The 18982-nt window shown below is 46.2% G+C and overlaps 2 protein-coding genes across 2 annotated transcripts in view; both read right to left on the bottom strand.

The window, feature by feature from the left end:
* LOC107115786 (opioid growth factor receptor-like) overlaps nt 1-3820 on the bottom strand; it is a gene marked incomplete at its 3' end in the record, with an annotated part of 17790 nt that extends 13970 nt beyond the window's left edge. The window contains exon 1 of the mRNA XM_015417547.1: nt 3432-3820. Coding sequence (XP_015273033.1) covers nt 3432-3707 — 276 coding nt within the window. The remainder of the gene's footprint in view (nt 1-3431) is intronic.
* Nucleotides 3821-16301: 12481 nt separating this feature from the next.
* Nucleotides 16302-18982, bottom strand: part of MRGBP (MRG/MORF4L binding protein) — a gene marked incomplete at its 5' end in the record, with an annotated part of 8151 nt that continues 5470 nt past the window's right edge. The window contains one exon of the mRNA XM_015417546.1: nt 16302-17760. Coding sequence (XP_015273032.1) covers nt 17570-17760 — 191 coding nt within the window. The remainder of the gene's footprint in view (nt 17761-18982) is intronic.

The following is an 18982-nucleotide window of genomic DNA, read 5'->3' as shown; positions in this document are numbered from 1 at the left end:
GAAATTGAATCCATTGGACATGTGCTAGTGCACTGTAAATTACACTATGACATCCGTGTTGTTTATATTGAACCTGTGTTGCACCCCCTTTTGGGCCAATCTGATGAGCATAAAATTAGTTCTTTATTGTCTTCGCATAATATAGAAATTCTGGAACCTGTAGCAATTTTTTTTTATGAGGTAACTAGGAGAGGCTCATGTTAAGGCAATTCGGAATGTGATACCCCTCCAGCCTATCTTGAGGCTCTGCTGCATGTGTATTTGATATTTTATGCCAATAAAGGTATTGTATTTTGATAAGCATATGGAGCAGAAGTCCATCAGTGGCTATTAGCCACAAGCTATAGATAGGAACTCTCACGCTGGGGCAAGTGATGCTCTGTATTCTTGGTGCTGGGGGGGGGGGCAACAGGGGGAGGGCTTCTGGTGTCCTGGCCCTACTGCTGGAACTCCTGACGGCACCTGGTATTTTTGGCCACTGTGTGACAGACTGTTGGACTAGATGAGCCATTGGCCTGATCCAACATTGGCTTCTCTTACGTTCTTAATTCCTGGCATCTCCAGTTAAAAAGATCAGGTAGCAGGAGATGGGAAAGACCTCTACCAGAGACAGTGAAGGTGGAAAAGGTGAAATGTGAATGAGCCCTAGTGTAGCCATATCTGTGAAGATCAAGAACTGCAAAGAATTGAGGGAGAGCATTTGAAACAGAACTGTTATCTGTGTTTGCAGCTGAAGTCTCCAAGAGCTGCATTCCTCGCCTCACAGGGCAAACTAACCTAAACTAACCTTTAACACAGATCCTGTCTTCTTAAACCACAGTAGTCAGCAGTTCGTGCTGCGCTTGTAGCACACCATAGCTAAGGCAACAGTATTCTTAAAAGTATGTAAAGAAGGAAGTATAGATTGCTTTTTTTATCTGTTTAGAGTTAATGCAGTGTTGAGCAGGCATGCACTGATTGGTTATACACTACCACCTTCTTGTGACGTTAAAACCCGGTATAAGTCCCAAAGATGAACGATGCGACCATGCCAGCATCTTGAACTCTCTTAGGAATAGATACGTCCTTTGATCATGGCCAATCATGAAATAAAAGAGCTTCTGCTGTAGTTGTTAGTGGTGATTTGGTCCCCTTCTTTGAACCCAGCCAAAATTTGCAGTTTCCCCATCAACAGCTGCCAGCCAGAGTAGGCAATACTGACCATAATATCGATCAATCGTCTGCTTCACTATAAGGCAGCTTCATGCGTTCTCATGGAAGCTACTGGGAAGAAATGTACAGCATCCGTGTGTCCAGAAGACCACATGGCGCTACGAGAGAGGTATACTTCCTTTGAGGGAGGAAGCCGTGGCTCAATGGTAGAGCATCTACTTGGCGTGCAGAAGGTCCCAGATGAATCCCCAGCATCTCTAGTTGATAGGGCCAAGTAGTAGGCAATGTGAAAGACCTGAAGCCCTACCGAGTTGCTGCCAGTCTGAATAGACAATAAAGACCTTGATGGACTGATGGTCCGATTCAGTTTAAGGCAGCTTCATGTGTTCTAACTGGCCTACTTAGTGATAAAAGTTTCAGGAATGTGTCAAATTCCAGGTGATACATTCAGATTCCAGGTGGTACATCCAAAAAGCCAGCTTGGTGTAGTGGTTAGGAGCACGGACTCTAATCTGGGAGAACCGGGTTTGATTCCCCACACCTCCACATGCAGCTGCTGGTGTGGCCTTGGGTCAGTCACAGTTCTCTCAGAGCTGTTCTCTCACGAGCAGTTCTCCAGAGAGCTCTCTCAGCCCCACCTACCTCACAGGGTGTCTGTTGTGGGGAGGAAAAGGGAAAGGAGATTGTAAGCCACTCTGAGACTCCTCCAGGTAGTGAAAGGTGGGCTATAAATCCAATCTCTTCTTCTTTTTCTAATAGCAAGTATTCTATGTCTGAGACATACTAAGACTGCAATACTATCCATGTTTACTTGAGAGTAGGTTCAAACATCTTAGGAATTACAAGTAAACATGACTAGCAGGCCTAGATATTGCTGGCACAAAGTTTTGGTATTCCTTACAAGTTAGAGAATCACTGAAGCAACACACTCAGGGCGTAGCATTTTCTAGATTGCAAACATGGAATCCGGGATTCCATATAGTATCTGCTGTCGGGATTCAAGCAGGGTCCTGCAGTGTTTTTAAAATCCACAAAATCTGTTCAGGTCCGGGAGGAAATTTGCAGAAAAGAAATGAGGCGGTGTCCCAAGGGCAATGGTATCTCTATCATATAAATAGCTGTCTACCTCCAACCCTAAGAATGGAAGAAGGAAAAGCAAAATGAAACTGAACACGATCCATCCCCAGGTATTTCAGAAGCCAGGGCCACCTCTAGCATGATCCGCTGTTCTCAAGGAAGAATCAGAAAAGATTGTGTGACGCTTTGCAAATTATTCAAAAAGCCGCAATACATTAGGAACATACATTTATTTATTATCACATTTTCCTCCCCATTTTGGACTCAAAACTTCTTTAGAAAATCATTGTCCTCACCTCCATTGCCCCAACAGCAAAATGGGAGCCACCACCAACTGAGGCCATGCAGCATAAGGATGCTCAACGAACAGATTAATATGCCTTCATATACCCTCACCAGCTCACAATCCAGAGTGGTCCTCACTCACTCTGAACTGGCTACTCTTCTGATCAGGCCTCGTTTTAACCCAGCCTCCCTTTGTAACATTTTTTCTTTTGGCAGTTTGCAGCTTGGCATATAAACGTGTCTGCCTAGCAATGGAACACCTCATGCATCTGATGAAGAGAGTGCTTATGTCATAATCAAGGGTGTTAGCTTTCAACGGGCCATTATACTCCTGTTCTAGTGTCCCTCTCTAATAACTACAAAATCTTAGCATTATTTACTTAGGCCACAGAAATAAACCCTGGTCAGTTAACACACTGGGGGAGCGAGAAGGGGGAACGGTAGTTGCAAATTTACTGCACTGCACAGGGGGTTGGTCTAAATGACCTTCGAGCCCCCTTCCAGCTTTATGTTGTTCTCCCGCCACCTCTCATTTCTCGGCAACCTCCCAGACTCAACAAAAGTGTGACAAGCATAATAATAATAATCATCATCATCATCATCATCATCATCAACAACTGCTATTTTTTTTTCCCCCCCGGGGGGGGGGGGGGAGAGAAGATGCACCACTCGAATATATTAGTACATTTGTAGGACGCGTTTCTCTTAAGAGTGTTTCTTTTTAAATCTAGTTTAAAACCTGGGCTTGTCTTTCCGCACCCCGATCTCCTAGTCACAGTCAGAGATGACTCTTTAGCCCAAGAGGAAGGGATCTCAAGTGGTGGATATTCTCCTGCGGCTGTAAACAGAATAAATGGATCTTCCGGGCACTGCCCAGCCAGAGACCCCACCTCCTCCCCCAGAGAGAGACCCCTCACCTGGCTACCGAAGGCCTGCTTGGCGGAGGGTGACCTGCCCTTCGGAGGCGGCCGGAGCTTCTCGGGCTTTCCAGGCTCTTGCGTGTCGGTAACTGCAGCCCCCTCCGAGCCCTTCGTCTCCCCCTCCTCCCGGCGTCCTTCATCCCTGCCTTCTTCTTCCTCCTCCTCCTCCTCCCCTTCGTCTTCCCAGGTGGAGTCGTACTCCCAGAGGCCTTCCTCCTCTTCCTCGCTGCCCGGATCTTCCTCGGACCCCTTGAACCACGCCGCCATCATCATCGCCGCCTCTAGCCCGGCCGCGCCCGGCAGCAGGAAAGGAAACCGAAACGAAAGCGGACCCAGCACCAGCCGGCCCGCCCGCCTACCTCGGGGAGGAGGAGGCGGCGGCGGCGGCGAAGGAGGTACAAAGCGAAAGACACGTGCGGGAGGCGAGGGGGAGGTGCGTGGCCGAGGCCCCACCCCCTGACCGCAGCCAGTTCCGCGCTGCCCCCTCATTGGCCCGGAGTTTTCCCTTCCGAACGTTGGCGACTGTCTCAGCGTTCCGTTTTCGAACGCTATTAAAGGGGAGTGGGCGTCGGTGATTGGCTGTGCCCCAGCGGCTGCCGCTGAGCAATTAAGGCTTTAAAGTCATATTCTGGCACGGGACCAGGTTTTTTTGTATTCCGCTTTTCTGTTGATTTGTTGTTCAACTCATTTGCACCCCGCCTTTCTCCACAATATATATTTTATTATTATTATTTTTTGTTTATATCACTCATAACCTGCCTTTCCCCCTATAGCGGCTGACGTCATTCTCCTCGCCTCCGTTTTCTCCTCACGACAACCCTGTGAGGTAGGCTAGGTTGAGAGAGTGTGACCTGCCCAAAGTCATCCAGCGAGCTTCCATGGACTCTGGTCTCCCAGATGCTAGTTCAACACTCTTAACCAGTACATCACTCTGGGGACCCAAAGCGGCTTTCATCATCCTGCTCGCCTCCATTTTTATTCTCACAACAGCCCTGTGAGGTAGGTTAGGTTGAGAGAGTGCGGCTGGCATAAAGCCATCCAGTGCAATTCCATGGCAGGAGTGGGGAATTGAACCTGGGTCCTCCAGAGACTAGTCCGACACACTTGCTTACACCACACTAGCTGCCTGATAACTTGAAAGTGATCCACAAGAAAACCACATTTAGTCATTTCAAAGTACATATAAAGACAGCACATGTGAGCAAAGGGTTAGAGTGTCAGATTAGCAACTGGAAGACGGAGGTTCAACTCCCCACCTCAGGTTGCCAACTTTGGAAATTCCTGGAGACTTGAGGGCGGAGCCAGAGGAAGGCTGTGTTTGGGGTAGGCATGTCATCCTCCAGGTGGGACCTGGGGACCCCCCAGAACTATAGCTCATCTCCAGACTGCAGAGATCAGTTCCCCTGGAGAAAATGGCTGCTTTGGAGGGTGGACTCTATTGCATTGCGCCCCACAAAGGTTGCTGTCCTCCCCATGGGCCACTCCCAAATCTCCAGGAGTCTCCCAACCAGGGTTGCCAGATCCCGGGGGGGGGGCAGGGGGTTGCCCGCTCGATGGGCCTCTTACCCGCTGGCCTGGATCTGGCCACCGGGGGGAACCCCACCCCCAACGTGCCCAGCGTGATGACGTCACCCAAAGGTGACGCTGGGCACGTTGCAGGGGGATGCTCTATCATTCGAAGGACAACTCTATGATCCTGGAGAGGGGCTGGGAGTCCCCAGGCAGCCGCAGCTGAATGTAGGACCTGGCAACCCTAGTCCCAACCAATGTTCCCTCTAAGCTGTGGAGTCATGTGAGCAAAAATTCTACTTTGTGAGCTACTGGCATTAAAGTTGTGAGCGAGCTATTTGGCTGCTGCATCAATTAGTTTGTTCTGGAGCCACATCCTTCCTGAGCAAAGACAAAAATGTGTGAGCCGGAAGCTAAAAAACTGTGAGCTAGCTCACACTAACTCAGCTTAGAGGGAACACTGGTCCCAACCTAGATCTGGTAACCCTATTCCACCCTCACCTCCTGCCGGTACCCAAGGAGGATCTGGCAACATTGATTTGGGGAGGGACCTTAGCCAGGTATAATGCCATAGAGTCCAAGAGTCCAAAGAAGCCATTTTCTCCAGAGGAACTGTATTCCAGCCTGCTGTATGGGGTTGTAGTGCTGATCAAATGGAGAAACGTGAATGTCTGTGCTTGCCATGAAATTTATTGTGTATGAGAGGAAGGGTGGGATAATAATCTATTTTGGGGCAGGAACGCACAGGAATGGAGTTCCGGCTGGCTCCCAGGTTGGCCACGCCCAGCAGGAACTCATTAGCATAATAGGCCACACCCAACAGCAGAAACGCATTAGGATTGGCTACATTTGGGGTGTGTGGCCTAACATGCAAAGGAGTTCCTGCTACAAAAAAACCCTCTGGGTTTTGACCACAAACAAGGTCAACAGAATAAGGAGCAAAAGGTGGGCGTGGCTGGATGACCACACTTCTGGTAACATGGGGGTGTGGCCAAATATGCCAATGAGCTATGCTGTCAGGGCTGTGGCCTATTATGCTAATGAGTTCAGGCTGGGCTTTTTCTACAAAAAAAGCCCTGATAATAATAATTAACTAATTACACCCAAAATGTCAATAATGTTTTTTCTAAAAGTCAGCATAATCCATCATGTTCTAGCAGCCAAAATAACGGCGCTGTAACATTTGTGGTCTCTAATGTATTTTTATCCCTCCCTTTTCCAAGGAGTTTATAGTGCAATCCTATGTGTTTACTTGGGTTGCCAGGTCCCTACCTGGCATCCAGCAGGGGGGAAAGGCTGTGTCTCCGGTACCATAGAGTTTTAAGCCCGAATGCTAGAGTGACATGCCCAGTGTGATGACATCACCTCTGGGTGACGTCATCGCGCCAGGCACGTCAGCCTGATTCAGGCACTTTGAGGGCGGAGTTCCCCCCGGCAGCCGGATCCGGGCCTGCGAGTCGGGGGCCCTTAGAGCGGGCAACCCCCCGCCCCCCCAGGGGACCTGGCGGCCCTAGTGTTTACTCAGAAGTAAACCCACTGTATTCAGTGAAACAGGGTTCCCCAGCCTTTTTGAGCCTTTGGAATTGTGACACAGAGTGGCAGGCGCAACCACAAAATGGCTGAAACAAAAGGTGGAGACGACAACAAAATGGCTGCCATGGGAGGCGGAGCCAACCACAAAATGTAAGTCATAACTTTCATAGTAACTCTTCCGCACTTAAGGCAAAAGTTCTGTTGATCAGGATTCCTTTAAAAATGAACAGACAGTTTAAAAATATTTTCTTTCAACCCATTTTCAGTCATACAGTGATGATCCTTGTGCCGTGGTGGCAGCCAGAGTTCCCTCCAAGCTGAGTTAGTGTGAGCTAGCTCACAGTTTTTTAGCCTCCGGCTCGCACATTTTTGTCTTTGCTCAGGAAGGAGGGCTCCAGATCAAACAAATTTATGCAGCAGCCAAATCGCTCACTCACAATTTTAATGCCAGGAGCACACAAAGTAGAATTTTTGCTCACAAGACTCCACAACTTAGAGGGAGCATTGGTGGCAGCTGGTACCAAAGCAATCTTTTTTAAAAATCTGCACAGCCAATCAAATCTCCAGTGGCCAATCAGAAGCCCTGCCCCCTTCCTAGAAACACTTGGTGGGCACCATGGCAACTATGAGGACCACACTGAGGACCTCTGCAGTAAAGCATACTTCCAGGAGACTTCAGTGTATACGGTTCCCCCTTTGTCTGTTTTATCTTCACAACAACCTGAGAGGTAGGCCATGAGGAGAGACAGAAGAAGAAGAGATTGGATCTCCACCCTGCCCTGAAGGAGTCTCAGAGCGATTTAGTTTCCTTTCCCTTCCCCTCCCCACAACAGACACACTGTGAAGAAGGTGGGGCTGAGAGAGCTCTTTCGAGAACTGCTCTTTCCAGAACAGCTCTGAGAGAACTGTGACTGACCCAAGGTCACGCCAGCAGCTGCATGTGGAGGAGTGGGGAATCAAACCCAGTTCTCCCAGATTAGAGTACGTGCTCCTAATAGTGGCTGGTTTAAGATGTACCCCGTGCACTTAACTTCAGAGTAGGGATTAAGGACTAACAGTTTCATTGCAGCAAGAAAGTAGCTCACAAGCCTGAGACGCCCCATATGAACGTCAAGCTAATTAGACTGTCTTGCTCAATACTGTCTGTTCCGACCGTTGACAGTTCTTCAGCACCTCGTGCAGAGAAACTTTTTCTCAACACCTGCTACACTGATTTATTTTTAGCCGCCTCTTCTCCGATAAATGAACAGAGGACAGATTATAAGTGTTAAGTCGCTCGCTTAACAAAGCAGTCGGAGAGTGATTCAGCAAGAACACAACTTTATTCTTCAACTCGAACACAACTCCAACACGGATCAACATCTGATAGCCAGAACAGCCTTTACATTGCAGCTGTCCTGCTTTTAAACATTCCTGGCTAATGTAGCCACACCCACTGTACAAATACCAACCAATAAGGTTGTTCACATAAGGACCAATCATGGATGTTCCCGCTCAGGGAGCTTGCTAGAAGGTGATTGGTTAGGTGCTTCCTGGGCTAGTAACACGATTGGATGGATTTGGATCCTAGCCCAGGACGAAGCTTTACATTACACTTCAATTAGATGTTTCACAACATATCATGCATTCAAGGCAGCTTTGAATACACTACAATAAGGATATTCAAAACTAGCTGTTCCCTAGGGTTGCCAGCCCCAGGTTCAGAAATACCTAGGGTTGCCATTTCCAGGTTGAGAAATACCTGGAGATTTGGCAGGAGGAGACTGAGGAGGGCAGAGTTTGGGGAAGGGAGAGACTCCAATGTGGTAAAATGCCATAGAGTCCACCTTCCAAAGTGGCCCTTTTATCCAGGGGAACTGATCTCTGTTGCCTGGGGATCAGTTGTACTAGCCGGAGATCTCTAATCATCACCTAGAGGCAGGGGTCATTTTGTAGAAAAAGAGGTGCAGGGACTCATTAGCATAACTCATTAGCATAACGCATTAGCATGACTTATGTGCATGTGCCACACTCCCTGACATCGCCAGAAGTGTGTCAGAAGACACCACCGGACTGTTTTGGGATTGCTAGCTATTGAGGGGGGGAACGTGCAGATCTTTCCTTGCAGAGGAGGGAGAGCTTGTACCTGAATAAAAATTGATCTTAAAGGTGCCACTGGACTGTTGAGGGCCGGCGGGAGCTCTGCAACTTACCTGGCTGCTTCTTGCTCTGACTGAGGGCTTCTGGGAGCAGGGAGTGGGGCTTGTTGCAGGGGCCCGCCCCCTGGGCTCTTTACTGCCAGAGCTGCGCTCCTGCAGGAAATGACCCCTGCCTAGAGGTTAGTCAAGGACGAGAGATCACGGGACAGGCTGCACTTTGTAAGGAAAAAAAAAACCGTGACATGATAACAAAACCTTGTTAGAGAAAACTATATCTTCTTTAATTATCCAGTAAATAACGAATCATTAAAGGTGTTTTCTTTGAAGTAGATTGGTCTCAAGTTTGTTATTCACTGGATAATTAAAGAAGATATATTTTTCTCTAACAAGGTTTCGTTATCATGTCACGGTTGTTTTTCCATACAAAGTTCATCACCTAGAGGTTGGCAACCCAAGAAATACCTGGAGATTTGAGGCTGGACCCTGGGAGGGTGGGGTTTAGGTAGGGGCGGGACCTCAGTAGAATATAATGTCATACAGTCCACTTTCCAAAGTGGCTGGTTTCTCTAGGGTAGGGGGGGCAAAAATTGCGCCTGGGGGCCGGATCAGGCCCCCAGAGGGCTTCTATCAGGCCTACAGTGGAACTGGCTGTCTTCTGCTTCTTCTTCCAGTTCTGCTGCGTCATTGTAGGTTTGCAGCTTACAGATACACACCTGAACAGCATACTCAAGATTGCAACAGCACATACATTTTGATGCAATAATTCAGAACATGAAGTGTCAGTTATCAGACACTGTTAAATAAACAAAACATTGCAAGGGTGCTAATGTTTTAAGCATGTTTTTACTTCAAGTAAAAAAAAAAACACCTTTGTGTTTGTGTCCTTTATAAAGTTTATATCTCCGCTATATGGCATTACATTTTATGACACACAAGGTCTCATTTATGTCAGATCCGGCCCTCATAACAAATGAGTTTGACACCCCAGCTCTAAGGGAACAGATCTATCTTCTGGAGACCATTGTAATTTTCTCTAGGAGGAAGCCATTTTCTCTAGGAGAAGTGGAGCAGATGCCTTAAGTAAATAAATAAGTAATCTATGTAGTCTCAAGATCAGCTGTAATTCTGGGAGATCTCCAGCCCCCACCTGGAGAAACTGGCAACCCTAGTTCATATAGCAATGGCATATTCTTTTGGTGCAGGGAATTGACCCTAAACACATCAGGGAAGGCTATGAACGTGGGAGAAAAGTGCCACTGCTGGCGGAAAAGACCCACGAGATCCAGTCCACACGCCAGGGGTCCTCAGCCTTCTTGAGCTTGTGGGTAGCTATGTAATTCCGACACAGGGTGGTGGGCACACCCACAAAATGGCTGCCGCAGGAGGCGGAGCCACCCAACCACAAGATGGCTGCCACGGGAGGCAGAACACAGTGTAACCCATGCAGTTTTGTAGCTGTTAACAGCATACAAGGATCAGGCACGCCTGCTTTTGCCAATAGGTGGCTACTGCATCAATTAACTCCCTTTCCCCCATTCTATACTTAGTTAATGCTCGCTCAGTGCTTGTAGCCTTCCCTAAAGGAGGCTGGGTATTCCCAGCAGCCAGCAGTTCAGCCTGGCCCAGAAAGAGGCAACATCTTGGGGAGAGGCCTGTATAGACTTTGCTGTGTTAAGGCCTGCCTTGAATTATTGCAGGTAAATCCTGGAGTCAACTGAGAAGAGCTGCAGCATCCCAAGTACAGCCTGGAAACCTCATATGCTGTTCCAGTATCTCTGAGCTTGCAACATATGGACCTACAATATATGTATTATTTATGTGCTTAGTATTTTTTTCCTGTTCTGTGCATCCTTGTGGATGCTGAAGGTATCTGTACTCAGTAATATCCTGAAGATTCATTGCTGTGAAGTAATAGCAACCAACCAAAAGTGAATGAGGATTTATATGAAAACCTCCATGCTTTGTTTATATAAAGAGTTTATTTTAAATGTTAAAGTGCATTGGTTGTATTGCCTCTTTTATGCCTGTGTTCAAGTACATGTGTAGTAACAGCAGTTATGTATTCTTAATAACCATAGGTGGGAGTTCCGCTGTCAAAACCGACTGAACCTGCCCACTCTCCCTGCAGATATTAGGACCTTAGTGGGTTACAACAGCACACAGAAGCCAAAGTGCAGGGGAGATGTTACATCTGTAGGGAGGGGAAGGATCAGTAGTGGAGGCAGTAGGGGTCACAAGAACTGTGTTTATCTAGGGTGGCCAGGTACTCACCTGGCCAGGTACTCACCCAGGTACTCACCCAGGTACTCACCTGGCCACCGGCAGGGGATGGGGGGGGTTAGAGGGTTGTCAGATCCAGGTTGGGAGACTCCTGGAGATTTGGGGATGGAACCTGGGAAGGACAGCGACCTCAGTGGGGTACAAGGCCATAGCGTCTACCCTCTATTTTCTCCAGGGGAACTGATCTCTGTAGTCTGGAGATCCGCGGGGGCGGGAATCGGGCCTCCGAAGCGGGGGTTTACCCGCCACCCGCCCCCACTTGGCAGCCCTAGGCCATACAGACCATCTAGTCCAGTGATGGCGAACCTTTTAGAGACCGAGTGCCCAAACTGCGACCCAAAACCCACTTATTGATCGCAAAGTGCCAACACGGCAATTTAACCTGAATACTGAGGTTGTACTTTAGAAAAAAACAACTCATACATTAATTTAAGATGATCCAAACAAAGTAAGGAAAGCAATCCCAAATGCGTTCATTTACTTAAAATTATTTGGCAGAGAAATCGACACTTTAACGATGGTCTGGGCCTGGCTGGGGCGATGGCATGTGTGCCCACAGAGAGGGCTCTGAGTGCCACCTCTGGCACCCATGCCATAGCTTCGCCACCACTGATCTAGTCCAATCCTCTGCTCAATGCAGGAGTAATTCCAGGAAATCTCCAGGTCCCACCTGGAGGTTGGCATCCCTACCCAGTAAGCATCTCAGTCAGAATGGAGTTTCGAACCTGTGTCTTCCAGATCCTCGTCCAGCACTCTAACCCCTACACCTTCTTCCCACTGTTTGAAACACAAACATTCAATGTTTTCTGAGTGCTTAAGATTGTCGCTTCCCAGACTACTGGATCGAAGAGGAGAAAAATTTTAAAAATTAATCTTATAAGATGTACTTCACATCTTGCAAGATACATGTCGGCAATACAAATAAATCTCCAGACATCTTCAGGGAGCAGCTGAAATTGCAGCATTCTTATGTACGTCTTGTGCTGTGAGTCAAAATATATTAAAAGAACTTTGTCAATATTGCCTAACAGGGTGTGAATCTTTCCCCAACACAGCTGAAATTTCACTTTGTATCACCACATTCTGTGCTCAAGCAATTCCACATTATGAAATCATAAATTGTAAAAAGTTAATGCTTCAAATATGCTCAGTTTGGAGTTGGAGTGGTTGTACTGGGATCCTCCATTGCTCAGTTAAAAGTTACCATTTGTCAAACAACTCAATTTCTAAGGTTCCAGAGAGAAATTGCCGAATTAGAATTTTATCCATAGGTTTAATATTTATTATTAACTAGGTGTTAAACAGGAGTGACACCTTTCTTAAGCCACGACAGGCCTTAAATTGCTTAGCATAATTGCATTATAGCCAGTTAACAACATTTGTACGTGGTCATTGTACACTTCTGAGTTTTGAAGAGACATTTCACAAAGCGTAGCATTTCATAGGCCCCCACCTTATGGAATGGTCTACTTTTTGAGATCAGAAAGACTCCACCCTCCTGGCTTTCCACAAATTATGCAGAATTGAATGATTCAAGAGGGCTTTTGCACTGCTTTAACAAAATGATTCAGAAAGCAGCTTAGGGTAAAAGGGGACTGTAGACCATATAGTCTACATATATTTTTAAATTGTTTTTAATTGTCTTTGTTGTTTGTATGGGCATTGTATCTGCCAAACCTGTAAATAAATTTCGTTGTGGACAAGCCCAGCAGTGGGGTCTCGTAATGATTACATTGCCAAGATCGTACATAACATCAGGTACGAAACACCCCGGCCATGCATGTCAAACTATGGATGTACATCAGGTCCTTACATTTCTGGATGGGCCAGAGACAGCTGACCACTTTCAATTAACTCGAAAAAAGGGCCTTCCGGCCTTAATAACCTAGCTCATACTATCTGTTATGGTAGGTAGGTTCCTATAATTTATTTATTTATTAATTTTATTTCATTTATACCCCGCCTTCCCCGCACGCGGGCTCAGGGCGGCTTACACAGGCACAAAAGTGCGATAAAAATACAAGAAGTTAAAACAATTAAGGCACAAGTGCAGTAAAAGTCAACAGTTAAAACAGTTTAGGCAAAAATGCACATCTCACAAGATACATGACGACTACAATACTTACTCCCTATTGCATATCCCAATGGGGTCAAAAAAGGGGGGGGAGGGGGGGTTAATGTGTCGTGTTAGTACTGATGCTTTGCTTTACCATTGTTTTTGATCTCTGGTTGGTTCCAGATTTCTGAAAGTCATAAGAACATTAGCCCTGCTGGATCAGATCAGTGGTCTATCTAGTCCAGCATCTTGTCTCACACAGTGGCCAGCCAGTTCCTCTGGAGGGCCGACAACAGGACATAGAGGCTGAGGCCTTCCCCTGATGTTGCCTTCCGGCTCTCGGATTCAGAGGTTTAGTGCCTCTGAATGTGGAGGTTCCCCTTGTAGGAAACAAAATTTACCTTCCCTGGCCCCTCTGGGGAGAAAAACAATTGTGAGAAACTAAAATCACCTTCCCCGGCCCCTCCGGGGAGGAAAACAAGCAGTCCTTTAGTTGAACTTTATTGACAATGAAGGGAATTGACTCAAACGAGCTCCCAGAACTTTTCAAACTGCTGCATTTTATTCCCTACCTCCAGTCACAAGTTCCCTCCTCCTTTCCCCCTTTATCTTAGGTATGCGGAAGTTACAGCCTCCATGACTGCCTAGTTAGTACATGCTGGCTCATTAACATGATTCCCTCCTCAATCATATATCGCATGTGCATTACAATTAGCTATTTAACTATGCAGGGTGTGTTAGATAATATGTATTAGTTCATTACACATGCGTGTTTTGTTAGTGCCCTAGTCAGCAAAGGCCATCCTCGCTCACCTGGCCACACTCCTTTCTCCCCCTCATCTCATCTCTGGCCTTGTGGCAGTTTCCTATCTTTTTAGACAGACTGCAGTTCTGTAGTTCAGTACTGTAACTATTCCTTGTTTCTCTCTGTGTGTGTCTCTTTAAAAGTTTGGTTGCATGGCTGTGGTAGATAGACTAGAGTGGTTGAGAGAGGCAAGTGTGGTATGATTGGTGGTTGACAGAGAGGGGGAGGGGTTTTGGAAGTGAATCTGATTGGATGAGTTTGTGAGTCAGTCAGGAGTTTCAGTTAGATGTTGACAGTTGATGTTCAGTTAGTTCTGTGTTGAAGCAGTTAGAAGTGGACAGCTGCGGTTGTTCAGTGAGAAAGGGAAGGAGAGCTGAAAGCTGAAGGTATAGGAAAAAGTAAAGTTTAAGTGAAGTAAAGTTAAAGGAAAGTCTGAGTGTCATAACAGACTGGAGTGAAACAGTGAACATATATGGCATTGAGATAAACAAGTGTTACAAAGTTACATGAAAAGATCCCTGTCATTGAGGGAAAAGATTGAGTGTGATACCAAAGCAATTGTACATCATTTACACATTACTAGTTACATTGTAACACCCTCTTATTTAGTATTTATTTCAATAAATCCTCTTTTATTTAAGTTTATACCAGCTCTGAATGAAATACTTCTCAAGACCACATAGTTCCTCGTAAGCCTTGAACTCGGTCTACCAAACTAAAAAGAGCAACAGTCGAAGCATAAAGGTTTGGAAATCCTTAAAATTTCCTGGTGGCAGCAGAATCTACCCAGTTAAACATAATAAAGAGAACTTTTAAAGTGAAACTAGTCCTCCCCAATAAGGAGGACGTCACAAGTACTTACCGCTGTGTTAGCTCACTTTAACTAATTCACTTCTCTTCTCTCACCTTCAGTCACCATGCCTAGTAGCCATTGATAGACCTCTCCTCCATGAATCTATCTAATCCCCTTTTAAAGCTGTTTATTCCTGTGGCCGACACTGCAGCCTACAGCAGCAAATTCCACATTTTAATCACTTGCTGTGTAAAGAGGTATTTCCTTCTTTAGGGTTGCCAACCTCCAGGTGGGCCCGGGGGTTCTCCTGGAATTACAACTGATCTCAGACAACAGAGATCAGTTCCCCTACTCGCTACAAGAAACTCTTTTTCAGATATGTGAGGAGCAAACACAAAAGAGGCGATGGGCCCACTGGTGGGTGAAAATGGAGAAACCCGAGACAGAGGACAGCGAGAAAGCAGAAGGGCTCAGTGCCTAGTTTGCTTCAGTTTTTCCCCTGAAGAAGAGAACTGGCTCATCTAGAGATGGTAGCAGGCAAGGCGCGGCGTCCAGGCTGCTGGTTGACATGGACAGAGGGGTAGTTGAGGAGCACATGGCTGCACTGAATTAGTACAGATCCCCCAGGCCAGATGGTATGCACCCAAGAGTGCTAAAGAAGTTTCTAGAGAACTTGCAGAGCCTTTGTCCATCATCTTACAGACCTCTTGGAGGACGGGAGACGTGCCACAAGACCATGGAGGAGGACAGATGTTATCCCGATTTTCAAAAAAGGGAGAAGGGATTACCCAGGAAACTACAGGCCAGTCTGTCTGACCTCTGTCCCTGAGAAGATACTGGAGATTTTAAAGGGATCGATCTGCAAATACCTAAAGGACAACTTGGTGATCTGGAGAAGTCAGTATGGATTTGTCCCCAACAGGTCCTGCCAGACCAACCTCATCGCATTCTTTGATTGAGTGACGAGCTTACTGGATCGAGGGAATGCGGTTGTTGTTGTTAACCTGGATTTCACTACAAGCTTTTGACAGGGTTCCCCATGATGCTCTGATGGGTAAACTAAAGGACTGTGGACTGGACTCTAGGACAGTTAGGTGGATTTGGAACTAGTTGGAGAACTGCACTCAGAGAGTAGTTGTCAATGGCATTTCATCTGACTGGAGGGAGATGTTTTTAAAAGTCAGCCAATCAGATCTCCCAACGGCCAGTCAGAAGCTATGCTGGGCACAAGCCCCACCCACTTTCTAGAATTATCTGGCAGGAGCCAGTAAATGTCAGAGTGCCATGGGGCCGACGGGCACCAGCTTGGGGGGCCCTGCTCTAGATGATCTTGTTGGATGAGCATATGCCAAAATTCTCTCAAAACAGGAGCTGAGATGATAAACCTGAATCTAGATTATTCTACTCCAGAATGCAGATGGGGATTTCAACAATGATTAAAAGCTGTTCTATACAGGAAGGAACACTATGGTCAAGGAGAAAGGTCTTGGCCTAGCTTTCCCGACTCACTTTTTCTACGTGGAGGAATATTTTTCTTTAGCAAGCATGTTCTCACCTGCAATCTGAAACTGTACAGTCAAACAGGTTTATTAAAGCATCTGCTATAAGAACCCAACCTTTATCAGTATGGCAGGATTCAGATAAGACTGACTCTTCTTTGTGAAGGTATATGGAATGAACCTGACCTGATTTATCCAGTTTATCCTCATTTATTAAGACCAGAGGCGCAATCACAACACCACATACTATCCGGAACTCTTTTATTGAACAGTAAAGGTTCATACAAAAATGAAATTGGCAACTTTTTAGCTGCCTTCATTCATGAACTTGTTTTCTTTTCCTTATAAAAATATGTTTTCCACCCCAATAAGGGGAAAAATTATTATCTGGTCATCCAGAAACTACAAATCCTATCAGTTCAACAACCTAGTGTAAAAGCCAAAGCACTTTAAATTAATTAAAACTGATACCCACTGAATTCTAGGAGTAACGAGACATTACCACTTTCAACATTGTCTCCCTCTAACAACTTCTGGTGGTGGTGGTATTTTTTTTTTTTAAAAAAGAACTAAATTATAATGTATACAAAAATATATACACACACACATTGCCCCAACATGGCAAATACCTTTGATGCAAGCAACTTCGTTGACTTTAAAAGAACAGCTTACATCGAAGACACTGATGATGAGGGCAATAATATGTTATGAAAATCTGAGGCAACAACTCATTTCGTCTACTCCCCGCAGCTTCTGCCGAACCTTTTGTTTCACATATCACATTTTATTTTAAGGCCCCTGTAGACGATCTGCAGCCCAAACACCAAACATTGCCTGCCCTGTTTTTTAAGACATTTAATGAGCTCTTCTGTCTAGAAATAGTCCCTTCTTTGTACTGCTTAATGGTCCACTCGTCTACGGTCTGAACCGTCATTTGCACTGGCAGTTTCCAAGAGACAAAGCTTAGCACGACAGAAGCAAAGAACATTCTCGAGTTGGTGCACTTCTCCGATGAGATACTCTGGCCTTCGGCGTATCCGATGTCTCACGGAGCAATGACTGACTTAAGACAATGTTGTTGTCTTGAAAACTTAGCAACGCCAGTGCATGAGACAAATGTGTCTCAAAGAGCAGCCATTGGAGTTCTTCAAAAACTGTAGCTCCCTTCCCCCCCCAAATACCAGATTCAAGAAAGGTGCTAAGTATAGACTGAGGAACTGGTATGTAAAAAATGCCACCGCCTGACTTGCTCAGTAAACACACCCTGGCTTGTAAAGCTGCCAGACTCATCCCAGCGTTTTGAGGATAAAGACACCGTTCATCATCAGACTATCTGTTCTCAGACTTTGCCGATCAGCAGACTATCTGTTCTCAGGAGAGACGACCAGACTCATGCTCACCCATGGGGCCTATGAATTTTCCACTCATTCCCCCCCCCCTTTTTGCTAACTAGAGGCTACAAAACTTTCCCCTGCCCAGGTTTCAGAGTTCTCAACACGCTCCAGTCTTGTTCCACCGTCGCTCATGTTCTGCGCCGTTTTGCAGCACTCGGACTGGAGGGATTGCTGTTTGCATTTAAGACCTTCTCGGTGACTCTGTTCCGCTTTCTTTTGTCTCCTCCTTCTTTGGATCCGGATTCAGAGGAGGTCCTCTCCTTCTCCTTAGTGCTTGGCTTCTCAGCGGTTTTCCCCAGGCTTCCCATAGACGCATATACTGAAGAAAGATGAAAACAATTAGGAGACAAAATGAGTATCGCACAGCATCTGTTCTATCACGGCTACAAACTAAAGAGTGTCGGTTCCAGCAATGGAGCTGCTGTCTCCAATCAAACAGTTCCTGTCCCATCATTATTTATCATTTATTTCATTTACAATATTTATATCCCACCTTTCTGCCCTCACAAGGTGCTCCAAAGGTGGCTAACAGTTAAAAAATGATAAAAATTACATTAAAACACTATCTGCCCTCAAAACCCCTCCCAAACACACATTGTTAAAACATTTTTTAAAAAGGAGTTCAATACATATAAAACATGGAAAGACTGGTTAGGAAGGAGGAATCATTAAGCGAATGCCAAATGAAACAGAAAAGTCTTCACCCACTGGCAGGAGTCAGCGACAGAAGGGGACCAGTGTTCCCTCTAAGCTGAGCTAGTGTGAGCCAGATCACAGTTTTTTAGCCTCTGGCTCACACATTTTTGTCTTGGCTCAGGAAGGGATGGCTCCAGAGCAAACTGATTTATGCAGCAGCCAAATGGCTCGCTCACAACTTTAATGCCAGTCGCTCACAAAGCAGAATTTTTGCTCGCAAAACTCCACAGCTTAGAGGGAGCATTGAAGGGGACAGACAGCTATCGCTGGGGAGAGTTCCAGAGCTGTGGGGCCATGACTGAGAAGGCCCTGTGTCCAGGGTTGCCATCCGCCTGGCCTCAGAAGGTGAGGGCAGCTGAAGCAGGGCCTCCGAAAATGACCATAGTGGTCAGGCAGGTTCATAAGGGATTAGGAGATTCTTTAGGTCTGCTAAACCACACAGGGCTTTGAAAGTCAAGGCCAGCACCTTGGACTGTACTTGGAAGCCAACTGGAAACCAGTGTAAACAACATCTGACATGGCAATGGAAGATTCACGTGTCGGTGGGTACTGCAACACTGCGATCATTCATATTCCAGATTTCCTCACCCGCACGGTGTGTGGGTGTGTTATGGATTGTGGGTTATGATCATGGATGTGCGTCCATTTTTGTTCAGTCATGCTGGCCAAGGTACATTTTGCCCCAATGGTAGTAAGCACTATTGCAATCAAAAGCTTTAAAAGGTAAGTCAAACTGAGCAGAGGGAAGAAGAAGAAGAAGAAGAAGAAGAAGAAGAAGAAGAAGAAGAAGAAGAAGAAGAAGAAGAAGACGAAGAAGAAGAAGAAGAAGAAGAAGAAGAAGAAGA

This window comes from Gekko japonicus, unplaced genomic scaffold (assembly GCF_001447785.1).
Source record: "Gekko japonicus isolate JY-2015 unplaced genomic scaffold, Gekko_japonicus_V1.1 scaffold5483, whole genome shotgun sequence".
Lineage (NCBI taxonomy): Eukaryota > Metazoa > Chordata > Lepidosauria > Squamata > Gekkonidae > Gekko > Gekko japonicus.
Note: the sequence above shows the minus strand (reverse complement) of the source record. Positions and strands in the feature narration are given on the sequence as shown.